The sequence below is a fragment of the Rhinolophus hipposideros genome (assembly GCF_964194185.1).
Source record: "Rhinolophus hipposideros genome assembly, chromosome: 8".
Lineage (NCBI taxonomy): Eukaryota > Metazoa > Chordata > Mammalia > Chiroptera > Rhinolophidae > Rhinolophus > Rhinolophus hipposideros.
Genome location: NC_138054.1, coordinates 73,140,633 through 73,161,592, shown reverse-complemented (window position 1 = coordinate 73,161,592; position 20,960 = coordinate 73,140,633). Strand labels below are relative to the sequence as shown.

The 20,960-nt window shown below is 44.9% G+C and overlaps 1 protein-coding gene across 14 annotated transcripts in view; it reads left to right on the top strand.

Moving 5' to 3' along the window:
- AZIN2 (antizyme inhibitor 2) overlaps positions 1-20,960 on the top strand; it is a 31,131-nt gene that overhangs the window by 7,031 nt on the left and 3,140 nt on the right. For 10 of the 14 annotated variants that reach the window (XM_081056045.1, XM_081056046.1, XM_081056041.1 and 7 more), the window contains 6 exons: positions 3,925-4,097; positions 5,034-5,168; positions 5,889-6,054; positions 7,288-7,450; positions 8,775-8,887; positions 18,190-18,404. In XM_081056045.1, coding sequence (XP_080912171.1) covers positions 3,925-4,097; positions 5,034-5,168; positions 5,889-6,054; positions 7,288-7,450; positions 8,775-8,887; positions 18,190-18,404 — 965 coding nt within the window. The remainder of the gene's footprint in view (positions 1-3,924; positions 4,098-5,033; positions 5,169-5,888; positions 6,055-7,287; positions 7,451-8,774; positions 8,888-18,189; positions 18,405-20,960) is intronic. The other 4 variants (XR_013993778.1, XM_081056039.1, XM_081056040.1 and 1 more) reach the window with 1 other exon arrangement.

The window sequence follows — 20,960 nt, the reverse complement described above, 5'->3', positions numbered from 1 at the left end:
AGTTGCGACACCTCCTTCCACACCTCCTTCCAGACAGACCCAAGTTGTAGGACTGGCTTTGCTTTGACAGGAATGACATCATAATCTCTATATTGTTCTGCCTTTTCTGGAGACATTCTTTTTCTTCTCACATCTCTACAGGTCCTAGTGCCAGCTTTTCCTCATACTCTACCACTCTCTAAAAGGGAGAGTTTCTCTGGATTCTGTCTCAGGCTCCCTTCTCTTATAAACGCTCCCTCTGCTTAGGGAATCTCCTCCATCTCCGTTCGTGGCTTTAAATGCCATCAATATGCCACCACCGCCCACATTTTGATCTCCAGCCCAGACCTATATAACCAGCTGCTGACTTGATAATAAAACAGGATGCCTGGAACCCAGTGTGTTCAAATGCACTCATGATCTTCCCTTCAAGAAGGGTCCCTTGCTTTGCTGGGCACGGAGTCCCTCCGCAGACATCCTCACCCTACATCCCCACGCTTGCCAGCCCTGCCTCCATAACACATCTCCCCCTCATTTCTAGCGCAGCCTCTGTCATCTCTCCCAGGATGGTTGTCACCAGTCTCCCCACAATCCTCAGGCCATTTTTACATGGTAGCCAGCGTGATCTGCATTTAGACCTTGCATTTAAAATGCAAATCTGACCATGTCATTTCCATTCTTGAAACCCTGCAAACTGTTTCCCATTACTTGCAGGGTAAAATATGAATCCATCTCAGCCTTCTTGGTTTCCCCATTGGCTCTGGCCAACTCCCTCCCACCTCATCTACTCCACTGTACTCTCCTCCCCGGGCTACTCCACCAGGCTTTGTACCTGGATCAGGCTGAGCAACTTCTAGCGTCAGAATCTCTGTACAGGGGCTTCCTCTACCAGAAACATTCCTTCCATCTTGGCTTGGCCAAGGCCTCTTGTGGGGCTCACCTTAAATTTTTGACTTTCCGGAAGGCTCTCCTTCAGTCCTACACCCAAGTCTCCCCATCCCACATTCTCTTTAGTATCCTGTACTTTTTCTTCATGGCTCTGCTCCATTTGTAATTCCATCATTATTCAGTGTTCATTAGTTCCTACCTGTCTTCCCTACCAGCCTGAAAGTGCCACAGGGTCAGAGACCCTATTTGCTTTACTCACCACTTGTTTTCATTGGCACCTACCATATAGCCTGGCAACTCAGTGGGTGCTCCAGAAATACTTGTCAACTCAGGATCGAAGTTGAATTCTCCATTATAGTAAGTACTATGGCTGAGAGCTGGTGTGCTCAAGTCTGACAGTCCTGGGTTAGAATTCTAGCTGTCACTTATAAACTGTGTTACTTTGGACTTAACCTCTCTAAGCCTCTGTTTCCTAGCTCATAAGATTATTATGAGGATTAAATGAGAATGTATACAAAATATTTAATACAGTGACTGGCATATAGTAATCATAATGGTTATTTTTTCCTTTTTTTAAAATTTATTTTTAAATTATAGTTGACATACAATAGTATATTAGTTTCAGGTGTACAACATAGTGATTAGACATTTATATACCTTACAAAGTAATCACCATGATAAATCTAGTAACCATCATTCACCATACAAAATTATTCTGATATTCTTGACTATTCCCTATGCTGTATTTTACGTCCCTGTGACTAATTATTTTATAACTGGTAGTTTGTACTTCTTAATCCTTCACCTTTTTTTTTTTGAGTTCCAGTAGGCTTTTATTGAGCTAAATTAACAAAATAAAAAAAAATCAAGATTTTATCAACCATTTTTTCTGAACTCCCTTCACCTTTTTCACTCAGCCCCCAACCTCCTTCCCCTCTGACAACCATCAATTTGTTCTCTGTATTTATGTGTTTATTTCTGTTTTGTTTGCTCATTTATTTTGTTCTTTAGAGTCCACACATAAGTGAAATGATATGGTATTTATCTTTCTCTGTCAGATTTATTTCACATAATACTCTTTAGGTCCATCCATTTTATTGCAAATGGCAAGATTTCATTCTTTTTTATGGCTAAATAATATTCCGTATATTACATCTTCTGTATCCTTTCATGTATCAGTGAATACCTAGGCTGCTTCCATATTTTGGATATTGTAAATAATGCTGCAATGATTATAGGGGTGCATAGATCTTTTTGAATTAGTGTTTTCGATTTCTTTGGATAAATACCCAGAAGCGAGATTGCTGGGTCATATGGTAGTTCTATCTTTAATTTTTTGAGGAATCTCCATACCATTTTCCATAGTGGCTTCACCAGTTTACAACCCCCTCCCTAGCCTTTCTGCGCATCAGTTTCTTTCTCTCTCGAATGGAGCAGTGTATGAAGCTTTCTTTTTCTCCACATTCTCACCAACACTGATTATTTCTTCTGTTTTTGATAATAGCCCTTCTGTCAGGGATCACTGTGCTTTTGATTTGTGTTTCCCTGATGATTACAACAATGGTCATTATTGAAATATTTATAATCAAAGCTAAACCACAGGTCCCCAAAGTGCTGGCATTGCTTCTTCCTCTCCCGTCATGTGATGACGCAGGGAGCGAAAACACTTTTCATATACACATGGACTCAGGGTCTTTGGAAGCAAGCTTTGGTGGCAGCAATGACAGCTCTGGAGTTAGGCCTTTGTGTCCCACTCTGCTACTAACTGGCTGTGTACCCACAGGTTGGTGGACCTCTCTGAACTCAATTTTGTCCTCTGTAGAATGTGGCCAATAAATATCTCATAGGATGGTTATCAGCATCATCTGAGATAATGCACATAAATACTTCATGCTGAAAAGCTGCTAAATTTAAATAGGGTCTTATTACAAACTCGGGATGGCTAAACAATAGTCCTATGTCTCCTAGCGTGGCTTCCTCTCAACTTCCTTCCCTTAATCATGGCAAGTCAGACCTGAGTTTGAAACTTGGTTTGGCCACCTATTTGCTGCATAGCCTTTCTGAGCATCAGTTTCTTTCTCTCTCAAATGGAGCTAATACCCACATGATGGGGTTATTGGAAGGAGTGAATAAAACAGTTAATCTAAAGTAAGGGTTGGTAAGCTGTGGATGGTGGGCCAAATCCAGCCCAATGCTGATTCTGTAATGTTTCATTACATCACAGCCACGCACATTCACTTATGCATTGCCTGCTGCAGCTGCTTTGGTGCTACAATGGCAGTGGAGTAGTTATGACATAAACCGTACGGCCTACAAAGCCTAAACTACTCGTATTGACTCTCTGGCCCCTTGTAGAAGAAATTTGCCAACACATGATGTAAAGCATCTCATTTGGCGCCTGCTTATGGTAGGTGCTCAATGACCATGGCTGCTGCCATCATCGTCATTGTCTGTATTGCGAATGCAGCAATCAGGTGGAGTAGTGTTCTGTAAAGGTGAGGAAGAGGAGGCCTTGTGGGGAGAGGGGCTTGCTGTGTCACCCAGCACAGTGCCACGCACACAGCAGGCCTATGTCAAAAATACTTGTAGTTTTGTGAACTTTCTAGTACATCAAGTAATATTCTCTAAACACTTAAATCTGTCAGGAAAATGTGTCAGAAGTCTGTGGTCAGGGCCACCATGAGTTCATGTAGTGCCTTTGGGTGAATTAAAAAATGTACCCCTTCCTTAAGATACTTAATTGTTATACTAACTATACTGATTTTGTTCAAATGAGATGCTTTACCACCAGGAAGTTGTAATAAATATACAAATCTACCATGTATTCTTTGTGAGTGGGACCCCTTCCCCGCTTAGGATTGTGCAGTGCACCACATGCACAACTGTACATGGCAGCCCTGCCTATCAAAGAATGAACCAACATGAATCCCGATTTTTGTATATCTGTTGTCTAAAAGTGAGGCCCATTTCTTGTCGACCTCTGCATGCGTAGCTATGACTTTGCCCCTCATCTGTGCTTCCTTGTGCCTCCTCACCACCACCTTTGGGACCCCACAGGCAGAGATGGAGTTGGTCCAGAGTATTGGTGTCTCTGCCAGTAAGATCATCTACGCCAACCCCTGTAAGCAAATTGCACAGATCAAGTATGCTGCCAAGCATGAGGTCCAGCTTCTGAGCTTTGACAACGAGATGGAGCTGACAAAGGTGGGGAAGAGCCATCCAAGTGCCAAGTAAGCAGAGAGCTACTCATGTGGGGAGGTGGAGAGGGTGGGAGGAGTGGAGTTGGAGCCGAGAACCCTGCGCTAGACCCAGCCACGTCACAGGAGATTGGGGCAGGTACCCCTGGACTGGACCCAGAATGCCAGGGAATGACTAGCACAAAGGCAGAAATAACTGATTACAGCCCAGGCGGAGCAAAGCCCACAGTGTTATGGAGGTCAAAGTCATGGCTGAGAGCGAGGGCGTGTTTAGGAAAGCTTCACGTAGGAGGTGGCATTTGAAGTGGGCCTTGAGTAATAGATAGAATTTGGGGAGGGCACACACAGTATATCAGGGTAAACTGCATAAGCAAACACGTGGAGGTCAGAAATAACTTGGGATCTTTGAGGGAATAAGCAGAAGTTTGGTTTGACTGGAACATACCGTGTGCAAGAGGTGAGGGAGATAGTGAATGACACCTGTCACGGGCAGGGGCCTGATGCAAACGGACTTTGCAAGAGGTCAGGGCTGGACATTTTGCTCGGCATGAGGCTCTCTGGTCACTTGGCACCCTGAGGATTCCAGGAAGGGGCTTTGGGGTAAAGGGGAGGCCAAATGGTGGGCCACTCTGGTTCATCCAAAGGAGCTTCCGTTTTGTCTGTGTTACATGATATTGCATCAATAAGACTGTTTAAAAAATAGTTCCCCACAGACAAGAAAAGTTGGAAATGCCTGGTTGGTGTAGGGGAAGTGGAGCTGCCCAGGGGAGAACTGGTGAGGTCCAGGGACATTTAGGGAATGGATTGGGTAGGACTTGGAGGTTGACTTGTTGGCTGTGCAGGGAGAGGAAGGGGTCAGCGGGCCTGTGGGGTTGGGTGACTCTGAGCCACGCGGTTCACACCCTTCATCCAGAGAAGAGGTGGGTGGGGGGAAGGGGTCCACCCAGCAGAGGTGCCCTGTTTCCTCAGGATGGTTCTGTGCATTGCCACCAATGACTCTCACTCCCAGAGCCGCCTCCACCTCAAGTTTGGAGCGTCACTGAAATCCTGCAGACACCTGCTTCAAAATGCCAAGAAGAGTCACGTCGATGTGGTAGGTGTGAGGTGAGTGCCTGGGGACCCCACCATCCCCACCCATGCCAGGCCCACTGCCTCTTACCCAGGAATTAATCAATTCTGTATGAGACCTCCCCTAGGGCCTCCAAGGAGGGCCTGTCCTTTGGAAAGAAGGTTTGAAGTGTCTTGCTGCCTCAACCCCACAGTCCCTACGTCTTGTCCCAGGAGGTTCCAGGAGGGACCTGGCTTTGCAGGAGTTTTCCCAGCCTGTAGGCCTCACCTTTATTCTGCCTCTCTTCTTGCAGGAATGTGGAAGAATAGCAATGACCTAACAACATAGCTTGCATTTACTCTGTACTTAGGGCATGCCAGACCCTGTGCTAAACGTTTGATGTACATTATCCCGCAGCCTTGTGGGGTTTTATCCCCACTTTACAGGTGGGGAAACTAAAGCCCAGGTAGGTCACACTGCTGACTGAAGGGTACATCCAGATCTGGCTGACTTAGGAGCTGGCCTTCATCCCTGAAGGCCCAGCCCTAGGGCCAGAATGGAGGGATGGCAGGGGCATGAAAGGCCACGGGACCTTGGATCTAGACTCCTGCCCATTCGTCACTTGCCACATGGCCCCTGGCAACCTATTTAACCTCTTAGGCCCTCAGTCATTACATCTGTCAAATGGGCACCATGTCCAATGTGTCTGTCCAACGTGCTGAGGTGGTAGCACGTGGGGCCTAGCATGTGAGCCGAGGCTCTTCCTCCCTCCCCAGTTTTCACATTGGCAGTGGCTGTCCTGACCCTCAGGCCTATGCTCAGTCCATCGCAGATGCCCGGCTTGTGTTTGAAATGGGCGCTGAGCTGGGCCATAGGATGCGCATCTTGGACGTTGGTGGCAGCTTCCCTGGAGTGGAGGGGGCCAAAGTGAGATTCGAAGAGGTAACCCTGGGACCAGCAGTGTCTCATTGGACTCTGTGGGGGTGGTGGTGGGGCGGGGAGGGTAAGAATGACAGTAGGCGGGAGCCAATCGTGAGTGGGTCCCATGTTCCATGTACTGTGCTGCTCTTTGCCTGGATCTTATTATTAACTTGTGCAACAGTTGAGCACATGAGGCACATAGAAGTTATGTCACTTCCTGAGTCCATGGCACAGCTGGCTGCACACCTGGCTCTGCCTGACTCCAGTCCACACACAGATTTGAGGCTGAACCAGGCCATATTTGCATAAATCATGAAGCTCTTTGAGGGTCTGGATAGGCCCTGTTCACCCTCAGGTGAGCTGATGAGAAATCAGAGGAGAGGGCAGGGAAAGGAAAAGCCAACCTTCTGTCCACTCCCAGTCCACCTGTCTCCTTCCTACCTGTGAGATGAAATCAAGAAAAATGTGTCATCTCAATCCCTCCTGCAACCACTAGGGGTCACTGCTCCTTAGTTAGAGCCTCCTCCTGGAATATCCACATCTAGAAACTGACCCTAAGAAAATAATCCGCGATGGATGCAGAGAATTAGCCTCAAAGATGAGCACTGCAGCTTTGTTCATCGCAGAAGTCCAGTGGACTTTTATGGTCCATCTAACACTCAGGGATGGTTAAATTATGGCACATCCTTATGATGAAAACATTTATTGAGATGGAAAGGTTATTCACAGTCTCTTGAGTAGAACAGGTTATAAACACACACACACACACACACACACACACGCACCCCTATCATGTTTATAATAAAAAATAGTGTTTGTTTTAAAAACAAAGGAGCTACTCCAAAAAATCAGCAATGATTAGGTTAATCTGGGGGACAGAATTAGAGGTCATTTTGATCTTTTTCCTTTTTGCATTTTCTGAATATTTTTGTTAAAAAAATGTGTTATTTAAGAGATTGGTTATTTATGAAAGAAAGATCCGCACCAGGGCTTCTGGAATCTGAGTACCTCTTCCCACTGTGCAGGCATTGAGAAGGGTGATTTACACAAGCATAAGGGGCTTGACGCAGCTCTGTCTCCCGCCTACCTTTTGGCCAGCTGTCTTCAGTTACCAGCTGGGGACTTAGCAGCTGCCAAGTCCTTCTTCCTGAAATTAAAGAAGTTTTCAAGAAACAGAATTAGAGCTGTAGCAAGTCTGCAGCATGAAACCCACATTTCAAACATGTAACTGTTCCCCTATCCTCCTACCATCAGATTGCTTCTGTGATCAACTCCGCCTTGGACCTGTATTTCCCGGAGGGCTGTGGGGTGGACATCCTTGCCAAGCTGGGGCGCTACTATGTGACCTCGGCCTTCACCTTGGCAGTCAGCATCACCGCCAAGAAGGAGGTTCTTCTGGACCAGCCTGGCAGGGAGGGTAAGTGTCAGATGGGCAGAGAGCCCTGTTCTTCCCTGAAGCTAGGGACTGGCTGTCTGAGCCCAATCTGGTTTTAGGGAGCGGGGGAATCTAGAGAATGGGTCCTTGCTTTGGGGAAACTTGTAATCAAGTCCCCTCACCTCTAAGGCACTTATTTACCATCTTTTTTTCCTGTTCAGGTTCATACTTTATGAAGATTAAGATCAAAATAACTTTAGGGAGAATAGATACTTTATTAACCCCATTGTATAGATGAGGAAATTGAAAGCCAGAGAGAATATAAGTGAACTGCTTAGTAGCTACCGTGGTTCCCCGAAAATGAGACCTAGCCGGTCTTATTATAAGACCTGGTCTTATATTAATTTTTGCTCCAAAAGACGCATTATAGCTAGGTCTTCTTTTCGGGGAAACATGGTAGTAAGAGGTAAAGCCTGCATTTGACCCTATGTGTGTCTCCTACATACAGGCTCTTACTCACCCCACTGTGTCTCATACGTAATGAAAACAATTAATGACAACTTAGATTTATCTAAGCCCACTTTACAGATGACAAAATGTAGGCATGGAGAGGTTGAGTCACTAGCCCAAAGTCACACAGCTGATAAGGGGCAGTGCTGGGATTCAAGTTCAGGTTGGGCTGACTCAAGGCGTCTCTGCCCACACTGTCACCCAACATCAGCACTCTTCCTTGCCCTTTTAGAAGGACCAGTCCTCCGGGCAGATCCGTGAGTGACAGATGTCAGGGACTCTGGTGTTGGGGCTTTGCCCTCTGCTGCAGGAACCTCAGGCAGGAGAGTCTGAGTTCTATGTGCTCTTCCCCAGATAGAATCCATATGGAGGGGTGGTGGGCTTCAGGTAGAGTGGGGTGTGTGTGTGTGTGTGTGTGTGTGTGTGTGTGTGGCATTCCTGGCCTCCTTTATAGATCTGGGGCATTGTTCTGTCTAGTCCCACCAGGAGACCTGGCTTCTCATTCCAGTTCATGCACTGCCCCAACTGTGTGCCTCTGAGCAAGTTGCTTAACCTCTTTGGGTCTTGAGTTTGGGTGGGCTGCTCTTCTGCCTTTGCTGGGGCATCGAGGGGCTGATATGCAGGCAGGGTGAGTGTATTGGGCAGGGTTACTCAGCTGCAGCGGTGAGTATTTCCAATGTGGCAGTGAACCTCATGTCGCAGGAGGAGGCAGCAGCCAGCCCATAGTTGAGGAAGGGGCAGCCCTTTTGCTTCTGTAACCCATCATCCTTGTGGAACTCACCATTGTGCCAACTCCCCATTACCACCGCCCTCATCTTGCTGCTGGTCCTCCCCCTGACCATCCCCCTCCCTGCAGAGGAGCCCGGTTCTGCCCCCAAGACCATCGTGTACCACCTGGATGATGGCGTGTATGGATTCTTCAACTCAGTCCTGTTTGACAACACCTGCCCTACCCCCATCCTGCAGAAGGTAAGCCTCTCCCACATGGGCTTGCTTTCAATTGTGTGGGTGTGTTTATTTCATTATTATTATTTATTATTATTATTTCTTTCTTTATTTTGTATTCTTTTTCTTTTATGTGGGTGTGTTTAAATAAGATTTTTTTATGTGTTGTTATCTAATTTTAAAAATAAAACAGGGGCTGGCCTGGTGGCGCAGGTGGTTGGAGCTCCGTGCTCCTAACTCCGAAGGCTGCCGGTTCGATTCCCACATGGGCCAGTGGGCTCTCAACAAAAAAAGAAAAATAAAAAATAAAAAACTGTTCCTTTTAAAAAAAAAAAAATAAAAATAAAAATAAAACATATTCATTGTAGAAAATAGATGAAGAAGGTTATTACCCATAATACCACCACATAGAGATGGACTCTTTGAACATTAGATTTCTTTTCAGTCTTTAAAAAAAAATTGTACTGTACTTTTTTCCCACAAGTTTGGGGTCCTATTGTTTTGTAACCTGTGTGTTTTCTCTCAATATGGGGTGTGGCTTTTTCCATGCCAGTAGCTAATCTTTGACAACATGCTTTTTGATGACTGCAGAGTATTTTTACCAATCTAACTCCAGTGGTTGGCCATTTGGTTTCCTGTTTTTGAGCATTGTGACTGTATCTTGACATCCATCTCTGATGACTGCTCTGGGGTAAATTCCTAGAAGTAGAAAGAAACAGTTCTCCTTAGTGGTTTTTCTTCATATTAGCAAAAGAACAGGAATAGGCAAAACATTTCCTAGCCTTCGGAATCCAGCCCTGGGCCTCCTGCAGCTTCAATGGACATGTTAAGGGGAAAGAATCAGACACACCCTTGTATTTTCACATCTCCAGGCCTTTGTGTGGGCGGTCCCTCTTTTGGAAGGAAACCTAAGTGCCTGACCAGCATCTAGACCATCACCAGCTTTCAATATGTGTGTATGTTTCTTTTCCTTTCCATTCTGTCTAGTTTTTCAAAGCCCTGCTACAAAGCCCCCCTCTTTGTAGCTCTTCTTGCCTATTATCTGCTGCAGGTATAGGGAAACCCCTCCCTCCTTCAGGCGCCCATGCCTGGATGGGTACTCATCCCATAGTTGCGTTGTTCAATGTGGTTATGTCTGCCTTTCTGAGTAAGCCTCCCTGATGTGCTCAGAAATTCAGTTTTCTGCTGTGGTGCATTAGCGTCGCCTGCATTCTTGTGGGATTCCACATCCTATTGCACCCAGAAAGCACCAGGCCAATCTAGGCCAACCAAGCCCCAGGTTACACAGCAGGTGGCAGCTGCTTCCCAGTTCTTCTCCCCTCCAGTCCCCCTCTTCTGTTACATGAGATGTCACTTCCTATTTGCTTCATCAGCTGGTCAGATGAGCAGGAAGTGGTCCCAGCCCCCTCTCCCTGCCCCACCACTTCTCTGTTTTGATTAATGTCCAGTTGGTGTTCCTGACTTGGGCACCAGGGTGTTACTGATGCTCTTTGTGGCCCGTGCTGCTCTTCCTCTGAAAGATACTGGGGATTCTTCCTTTGGGCTGTTAACCACTTCCCAAGTCCTGCAATGTGACCATATCCAGGGTGGGGTCCACAGACTGGCTGTGGAGACAGACATTGTGTAAACGACAGCACACAAAATAAGTTAGCTATAATTGTGCTAGGAGTGTGTCAGAGGGTCCAGCTGGGCTGGGGGTTTATGTACCCCGTTCCCCAAGGAAAGTCCCCTCACTACTTGTTGTGGCAGCTTTGCACCCCTGCTCTTCACTCCCAGAAACTTTTTTTATGGGCCTCAGATATAGAAAGTTGTATTAAACGTAATCCTTGGTTCAAGGTATACTTCTCGTCATTGGAATATGCTTGCCCTCCCCCCCTTTAAAATTAAACAACTATTTGAGTACCTCAATATACAAAGCATTGTGCTGAGGCCTGCTGGGTAAAACACGTGTGTGTTTATGTGTGTGTGTGTGTGTGTGTGTGTGTGTATGTGAAATTAGTACATAAACTACAACAATGTCATGAGAAAAGTACAAAAAGGTGCAAAACAAATGTTATTTGAAACTTCCTCAAAAATATTTTAGTATGTATCACTAAATGATAAGGACTAAAAAAATCACAAACCATCATCAAACTAAAAAACAAACAAGTCTACCATCATCCAGTCAGTATTTGGATTTCCCCAACTGTCTCTTAAATGGTTTTTATAGCTGATTTGCTGAAATCAGGAGCCAAAGAAAAGCCCACATATTGCATTTCGTTGGTTTGTCTCTCTCTCTCTTAACCAATTGGTTTCCCCAACCGCTTTTTATTTTTTAAAATTTATTTATTTGTTGGTGAAACAGATTTGTTGGTCCTGCAATCTGGATTTTTCTGTCTGGTGAATTCTTTGGATTTCCCTTCGGTGCTATTGAATATATTTCTTGGAGCCCTGTATTTTTTTGAAACTAGATAGTTAGAGTTAATGATTTCAGTAGATTCGCAATTAGTTTTTGGATAAAAATGCTTCATGGGAGGTCTTGGCTTTGCTTTCTTCTTAGTGTAATAAACATTATCATTTATCACCTCATCTCTCTGTCTCTTCCCAGGCAAAGTAATCACTATTTCAACTCGTGTTATTTTTTTCATACAGTTTTTGCTTTTTATCTATATCTATGTCTGTGGTAAGAACACTTTATATGAGACCCACCCTCATAACAGATTTTTAATTTTATAATACAGTATTCCTGTCTATAGGCACATAGTTGTACAGCAGATCTCTAAAACTTATTCATCTTGCAGAACGGAAATTTTATACCCATTGATTGGCATCTCCCCATTTTCCCCTCCCCTCAGCCCCTGGAAACCTCAGTTCTATTCTTTGTTTCCATGAATTTGACTATTTTAGATACCTCATATAAGTGGCCTCATGTAGTATTTGTCCTACTATGACTAGTTTATTTCTGTTAGCATGGTATCGTGAGCCTTCATCCACGTTCTTGCATATTCCTTCTTTTACAAGACTGAATACTATCCCATTGGATGTATATACTACATATTTTTTATCCATTCATCCGTTGATGACATTTAGATTCTTTCCATGGTTTGGCAATTGTGCATAGTGCTGCAGTGAACATGAGAGAGCAAATATCTCTCAGAGATCCTGCTTTCAATTTTTTGGATATCTACCCAGAAGTGGGGATGCTGGGTCATATAGTAGTTCTGTTTTTAATTTTTTGAGGAACCTCCATGCTGTTTTCCAAAGTGGCTGTACCATTTTGCATTCTCTCCAGGGTCCAATTCTCCACAACACATGTTGTCTTTGGGGTTTCTTGGTAACAGCCGTCCTCACAGGTGTGAAGCGATATCTCATTGTGATTTTGATTTGCATTTCTCTTATAATTAGTGATATCGAGCATCTTTTCATGTACCTGTTCATCATTTGTATGTCTTCTGTCTTATCATTTTATCACATCCAAATGTATTTATAATTTATTTTACTTGTTTTTTACTTTACAAAAACGGTGTTATGGTGTATACAACCTTTTTGGACTTTTTCAAAAACTTAATATCACAGTCTAAGCTTCATCAATGCTGCTGTGTATCTCTAAATTCATTCATGTGACTAGATAACACCTTGTCAGTGAATATGCTGCAGCTTATTTGTCCGCTCTCCTCTCAAGGCATTTGGATAGTTTCTAGGTGTTTGCTACTGTGAATACCACCGCTGTGAGTATTCTTGTTCATGTCTCTGTGACACATGAGTAAGGAGCAGAACCACAGAGCATAGGGCATGCAAATGTTCAGCTTCATGTGATCGTGCCAGGCTCTTTTCCAAAGTGATTGTACTAATTGGCAACCCCACCAGCAAGGTATAAGAGACTGGGTGGGTCTACATTTTCCCAATATTATCACCACCACCAAAAATAACACGTGATTTGTGGGGTTAAAAACAGGTTTCAGTTATGAGTAGCTTTGGCTATGAGTAGCAGGTCCCAAATTACATGACTTGAACAGGATATAGAGGCCTATTTCATTCTCGTGTAAATGTCTGGACGCAGTTCAATTCAGAGCTCGTATGGTGGTTTCATAGTCGTATGCAGCCCTGTAGTTTCCAGTTGTACCTGTTTCTAGGTGTTGTTCTCATCTTGGTTGGTACAAATTAAAGTTCAAGACATTTAGGAAAGAAGAGGTGAAGTCCATGTTCCAGTTGTCTTTTAAGGAAATTTCCTAAAAGTAGCCACATAAAACTTAGGCTTTTGTCCCATGGCCATAAGTACCTGTAAGGGAAGCTGATCTTTATTCTAGGTCATCATGTGCCCAGTAAAAATGAAGGGTTGGAATTACTGGGATAGGCAACCAGCAGCCTCTGCCACAAATAAGTTTGAGTAAAACACTGGATAGCAACTTGGTGTCCTAAAGTTTGGAATTTTTTGAGAGGAAGGTAATAATATTAATTTTAGACTTGAAGTTAGGCATGTGGGTTAAAATGTGAATGTCTAAAGTAACCACTAAGGTAATAGAAAACAGATAATACAATTTCTAACGTTGAGGGTAATTAAAATAGTTGAGTTTGGACACCAGCATAAAAAAATAGACCAGCAAAACATAGTTGAGAGCAGAGAAAAAAACCACACATATCTGGAAACTTGAGTTTTGACAGGGCTTGTGAAGCAGATCATTGGGGATTGTTTAATATGTGATGCTAGAACACCTGATTATCCATATGCAAAAAATGAAATTGGATCCCTATCTCACACCATACATGAATATAAATTCCAGAAACCAATGTAGGAGAATATCTGTTTGATCTCGAAACAGGGAAGCACAGTGAAAATATCTTAAAAACTGAAAAGGAAAAGACTGCCTATATTAAAATGAAAAGCTTCTGTTTATCTGTTAGCAAAAGGAAAGAGGCAATCACAAATTGGGACAAAGTATTGAATATATACATACATATATATAAAATTGATAAGGGATTAGTAGACAACATATGAAGGATTTTTTCCCCTTTCTTCTGCCTCCCCTCCACACTTGGGTTCAAGCCATTGTATCTCAGTCTAGTTGTGCTGACTCATGCTGGTATTATGAGCCTTGTCCTCCCACCGCCCCCTGCAGGGGCAGTCGATTGCTGGTTGTGGGTTGTTGGTCGGCTGCTCACAGCAGCTCACGGCAGCTTTTGCTGGCTGCCGGCCACTCACACTGGCCACCAGCCACTCATGGCAGCACACGGCAGCCTGCGACAGCACCGAGCAGCCCCACCAGCAGCCCAGCTCCAGGGAGAGCCATTGTTCACAATCTTAGCTGTAGAGGGCGCAGCTCACTGGCCCATGTGGGAATCGAACCAGCAACCTTGATGTTAGTAGCATGGCATTCCAACCACCTGAGCCACCGGGCCGGTCCCTGAAGGATTCTTAAATAAGAAATAGAGACAAAGAAGAACCTTAAGAAAAAGGTAAGATGAAATGGTAAACAAAAGAAATACAGGCAGTTCACAGAAGAGGAAAGCCAAATACAAAATGAAAAGGTGCTCAACCTCGTTGGTAATCAAGGAAATGCAAATTGAAATGAAAATGAGATACCATTTTATACTGACTAAATTAAAAAAAAGTTTAAAGCATGGCAATATCAAATGTTGGTGAGGCTATGGAGTAGTAGTTGGATCTGTTAGACACTGCTAGGTGGGAGTTTGTTTATCTACTTTGGGAAACAAGTTGGCGTTAATTAAAGTTAAACATGCATATACCCCATCTTCCAGCAGGTTTCTAGGTATATATTGTAAAGAAACTGTTTGAGGAGGTATATAAGAATGTTCACAGGAGCAATTTTTATAATATAAAACATTGGAAACAACCTTATGTTTGTTGGCAGGGTAGTACATAAATTGCTCCTGTTGGTAGTACACTGTACAGGTTACAGTGTATGCCATACAATGATTTATATGCAGCATATTGCAAATTATGGCTATATGTATCAGTTGGATGAATTTTGGGAATGTAAATTTCAACAACAAAAAAGCAAGTTGCAGAGATTATAACCATTTACATAAATTTCAAAATGTGCAAAACTAAATACTATATTGTATGTATAGGTATACTCATAGAAAACAAAGTAAAGCAAGAGAATAATGAAAATGAAATTCAGGGTAACGGTTACCTCTGGAAGAGTTAGGGAAGGGGCCTGTAGTTGGGATAGACCACACGGGTTTCAAAGATACTGGAAATTTTATATTTCTTTAGCTGGGTAGTGAGCACACAGATATTCATTTTATTGTCATTCCCTATGTCTTGCACATGATACAAATATACTTTTGCATGAATTAAAATATTTAACAAAAATTTGAGTGTGTCATTATTGCTTATTTATATATCCTTTGATAGGCTCCCATATTTCTTTTATTGCACTGTTTCTAGCATTTAGAAAAATACCTTAGGGTTTTTAATTAGTAGTAGTTTATTTAATTTATTTATTAAATTGGGAAGAATTCTCTGTTTTGCTTTACTAAGTTTTTCCATCTAGGAGAAGGTAAAGGTCTTGTATTTTATTTCTCCCATTAAGGTTTTATTATTTTATTTGAATAAGTATTATTGTGGCCCAGTACATCCAAGAAGTTAATAATGCTTTCATTAATATAATGGCTTTAAGTAGCAAAAGGGTAATTTTGCATTATTTCCTGTGAAGTTTTAAAATCTTTTTTTCCACTTATTTTTTAAAATTTATACCTTTAATAAGAAGTGAGAGAACTCTAACTTATAACTCAAGGGTGCCTTTTTTTTGTCTTACTTTATTGTAGAAGAAACTTTGAAACCTCTTTTCCTCAAGGATTCTTGTTGATACATTTGTATAGTATCCCCCCCAGCTCCACTACCATCTTTAAAAGTTAGCTTAACATTTTTTGATGACTGGAGCTAAGGGAAATAATTCAGAGCAATTGAGATTAATTTTACTCATCAACAAAAAGCTTATAAACAAGAATGTTGTTATATGAACAAGGATATATTTGTCTGTCTCACCTTCCTCGAATGTGAGCTTCTTGAGCTCATGATCTTTGTTTTTTTTTTCTGTTGTTGTTTTTTTATTGGGGAAAGGGAACAGGACTTTATCGGGGAACATTGGGTACTTCCAGGACTTTCTCCAAGTCAAGTTGTCGTCCTTTCAATCTTAGTTGTGGAGGGTGCCATTCGGCTTCAAGTTGTTGTCCTTTCAGTCTTAGTTGTGGAAGGCGCAGCTCAGCTCCAGGTCCAGTTGCTGTTGTTAGTTGCAAGGGGCACAGCCCACCATCCCTTGTAGGAGTCTAGGAATTGAACCGGCAACCTTGTGGTTGAGAGGACACACTCCAACCAACTGAACCGTCCAGTAGTTCAGCAGCAGCTCAGCTCAAGATGCCGTGTTCAATCTTAGTTGCAGGGGGCAAAGCCCACCACCCCTTGTGGGAGTCGAGGAATTGAACCTACAACCTTGTGATTGAGAGCCTACTGGCCCATGTGGGAATCGAACTGGCAGCCTTTGGCATTAGGTGCATGGAGCTCCAACTGCCTTAGCCACCGGGCCGGCCCAGAAACTTTATTTTTTGTGTGTGTTTCATTGCTGCATCCCAGCTCCTAGATTGGAACTTGGTACACAGTAGGTGCTCAATAAGTATTTGTTGAATGAATGAATGCATGAATATAGGATAATTCTCATTCTTGATTTTAATAACGTGTGCGTGTTTTTATTAATAAGACTAATGGCTTAGTTAACTTTTTGTCAAATATGCGACTATTATTTCTGCAAATATATGACTATTATTAAAGAAAAACCTGTGGCTTTTCTTTCTCAATTTTACTTATTCTTACTGTTGGCTAAGGTATTGAAACACCTTTCCTTTTTCCTCTATTGGTCTTCGCTGGCTGCTTTTAGGCTCTTTGGTTAGCTTCTATTCATATCTTCTTTTTCTTTCTTTCTGTCTTGCTCATTCTCTATTTCATCACTCATATATTTCCAATTTATTCATTTAACTGATATTCAAAAAGCCCCTACTATATGCCAGAATGCTAGCCATGGAGGAGATGAGGGTAAGCAAGACTGTCATGATCTCTGGGCTCATGGAAATTATAGTCTGAGAGGGAAGACAAGCTGAGCAGATACGTTTCACAAATATCTAATTATAAATTATGGTCAGTGTTATGAAGGCAAAACTTGGGGGTGCATGGGGTTCTGGAAAAGGCTTCCATGAGGCTGTTTTAGCTGAGATGTAAAGGCAAATTAGGAGTTTGCAGGTTTGGGGCCTCAGGGAATAGCATGGGGAAGGCTGAGGGTGGGGGGGAAAGAAAGAGTGTTGACTTGGAGAACCCAGAGCAACAGAATAACTGGAACACAGTGAGTGCAGAGAAGGAGGGGTGAGGGACCTCGAGGGGAACAGTCAGGATTCACTCATGTCCCTCTTTCAGTCATGACTCCTCCTCCAAAACCGTCCTGGCAGGATCCCCCTAAACTGTGACAAATTGCCTTGGTATCTTGGTTGTCCACAAATGGTGTGTTTTACAGATTTCTTTCCTGGATGTGGAAGTCATTTAAGAAAAAAAATTTAATGTAATGTAATTGGTAGTTGTATCTTTGGGGAGGTCACTTACCCTCCCAGAGCCTCAGTTTCCCTGAAATGGGAATAATTTTGTCTACCCCATGGGGTCCTCTGTGACTTCTGCCAGGTCACTCTGTGATTGTTGGAGGCCTGTCTTCCTTACGAGACTAAGAGCCGGAGGGAGGGTAGGTGTAGCTCACCTGTGTACTTCTGGCTCCTGTGACCGGGTATGGTATGGAATAAAGGAATTTGGGAGGGCTTCATGGAAGTGTGCCCCAGGGCTGGACCCAGGGGACAAGCTGGATTTGAGGAAGGGGGAAGGGCTACAGAGGTGTGGACATACCCAAGGTCTGCAAAGTGTCAGGTTAGCTAGTAAAGACTGAACCAGAAAAACAATAACGACAGCGCTGTCTTACGGGGCCTTGCTGTGTGCCAGACACTGTTCTAAATGCTTTATATATACTCATTTAGCCTTTCAGTAATCCTATAAGGTAGGTACTATTGTTATTCCCATTTTACAAAGGAGCAAGTGGAGGCACAGAGGGGTTAAGAATCTTGCCCAAAGTCACACAGCTAGCAAGTATTGGAGCCTGGATTTAAGACCAGGCCTTGTGACTTCCGAGTATAAGAGGTAATGAAGGCAGAGAAGCGAATGCCAGGCTAGGAGGCCCCGCCAGTCTTTCTCCTACTGGCTATGGGAACCATGGAAGGCTTATGAGGGAGGGAGTGCTACGGCTGTGGACAGTATGCCCAGGAAAGCTGATTGTGGCCACCCCTCTCTCCTGCAGAAACCATCCATAGAGCAGCCCCTGCACAACAGCAGCTTGTGGGGCCCGGCGGTCGATGGCTGTGACTGCGTAGCTGAGGGCCTCTGGCTGCCGCAACTGCACGTAGGGGACTGGCTGGTCTTTGAGAACATGGGCGCCTACACCGTGGGCATGGGTTCCCTCCTTGGGGGAACCCAGACCTGCCGCGTCACCTATGCCATGTCCCGGGTGGCCTGGTAAGGGGGCCCTGAGGGGAAATGGAGGGGGAGGGAGAGGGAGCAGTCTGGGCAAAAGCAATGAGGGACACCTGAGATTTGAGACCCTGCTTCTGTGTAATCCAGTTTGACAGGCTGCTGATTTCAAGTGAGGCCTGTGCTTGGCACCTGGCTGTGGCCATGAATGAGACTGAGCTTCCCAAGGAGCTCAGAGCCTGTGAGAGACAGAGAAGCAGACAGGACTCCCGATAATTCTGTGCTGGCTGGAGGGGGAGGGCTGTGGAAACTTAGATTCCTCCCTGCGGCCCAGATCCACTTACTTCCCTGAGGAAGGAAGGATGAAGTCAAAGCGCGGTAAATGCTTGGAATTAGGCAGCAGGAAGCACGAGGCGAGTTCCAGGCAGAGGGAACTCACCAAGCATGCTGCCTTCGTGAGACTGTGAAACTGCGAGGTTGGTCATGGCTGGAGGGGAGCAGGGCTGGATCTGAGAAGGACTTTGAAGGCTGAATGAAGTGCTTTGAACAGTGAGCAGGAAGCATGGACTGGCTTGAAGCAAAGGAGTGACGATGTCTGACTTGGATTTGAGAAAGATCACTCCTGCGACTGTGTGGATTAAGGGAAGACAAGGGCATACCGCTGGCCCTGCTTGCCTCGCCAGGCCAGCTTTGGGATCCAGGAGGCAAGAGGGTGTGCGAGACGGGAGGAAAGTTGGGTTTGTTGAACGCGTCTGTCAAGGCCTTATGATAATTTCCTCTCACCCCTGCAAAACTCAGTGTTATCACAAATAGGTCACTTGCTTGATGTCACACAGCTGGTCAGAGGTGAAGAGCCCCCCTGTGGGAGATGGCTGTGGAGGCCAGGTTAGGAGGGGCTTTTATGCTGGGCCTTCAGGAGTGAGCGCAGCCTGTGTCCGAGGGGCATGCTGGGTGCTTGAGGGTCTGATGGGGCTCAGTGTCAAATTCACACACCTTTGTTGTTTCTACTCCCTGCAGTGGTGTGGGATAGGCTAATGTAGCCATTTTGACATCAGGAGTATTCTGACAAGGCCTAAAATACAAAGTAAAAAACCAGTCACCATGCAAGCTTCCTTATCCCATCCTGGCTCTATAAGCAGCAGACAGAGGCGATGAGATTGCAGATAATCAGCTTTAATCATTACTAGGAACAAAACATTCTGATGTATTAAAATGGCCATGTCAAGAAATTCCCTGTATCACAGGGGCCTTGTCAAAATATCCTGCTTTAGAGACTGGCTCTGTGCCCAGTCCTGGGGCTACAAGAGCATCTAAAATCATGGTGAGGCGACGAGGGGAGGGGTGGGACCACATGATGGGTAAGGAGGAATCAGCCAGGCACAGAAGGGCCAGGCAAGCTGACAGCAGGGTGCATGGGCAGAGAGGTGTGGAGGCTTGAAAGAGTCCAGTTCATTCAAAGAACTGCATGTAGCTCTGGCTGGAGTAGATGTGGGGAGGACTGGATCAGGAAGTCCAGGAGGCGCACACTGGACTTGATCTTGAGGACAGTAGGGAGCCATTGAAGGTTTTCAAGAAATTGGACCAACCCATTTTGAAAGATAAGGAGACAGAGTCTCAGGTCAAGGGTGCTTGGCCTGGAGAAACTCCCACCTGGAAGGGAACTGCCCGACTGGGCTCGGTGTGAGGATCCTAACTACTGATTTGTTGTTGAATTGTACACATTGGTAAAGCGGGATGCCCTCCTGCAGGTGGGGAACTGGAATGGGCTAGGAAAGGAGGGAAGGGGGGAGGAGGTGCAAGAGAGAGGGCTGTGGAGAAGCAGCTCCCAGCAGAAGTAAAGGACAAGCTGACATGCCCCCTGCCCCAGGCCTCTTGACACTGAACCCAACGCTCTTTCTCCGTCGTCCCACCCAGTGTCTACAGAGTAAGTGCCTACTCTGGGCTGTCCTGCTGCTGGGACACCAGGCACTGAGTAACTCAGACACAGTCCCTGCCCTGCGATAGCTAAGGAATGTCAGGGAAGCAGATATTGAACCCTTATTGGTATCAAGGAGAAGTACATTGTGCCTTCGGACTCAGTGAAGGCTTCCCTGAGGTTCTGTCACTGAAGCCGAGACCTGAAGGCTAAGGAGGGCTGATGATGCAGGCGGAGGCACAGACCGGGGGTGGGATGTGTGAGCCTAAAAGGTGGCTGCTGTGGATGGCACCCAGCCAGTGAGGATGGACATGGTGGGGGAGCCCAGCCGGGGCCAGATCTCCAGGGGCCTGGGAGCAGAGGGAAGCTGCTGGCAACTCAAGAGCAGGGATTTGCCGCTTGGAAGGAGGACCCTGGCCAGAAATGTCTAGAGGAGGCAGGAGCAGATCAGGGAGACTGCATTTCCGGCTAGAGATGGTGGTGGCAGTGGAAATGGCGAGAAGCAGGTACCTGTGAGGCTGTTAGGAGCTGGGCGGGGATTGGCTGGGTGTGGGGACAAGATTCCCAGTTTGTGGCGATCAGATGATGGAGCCGGGTATCAACATGGGTACGTAGGAGGAGAAACAGTTTGTGGGGTTTTTTGAGTGGGGCAGGAGATGATTCTTTTTAGTCCCAAACCTGGTTTG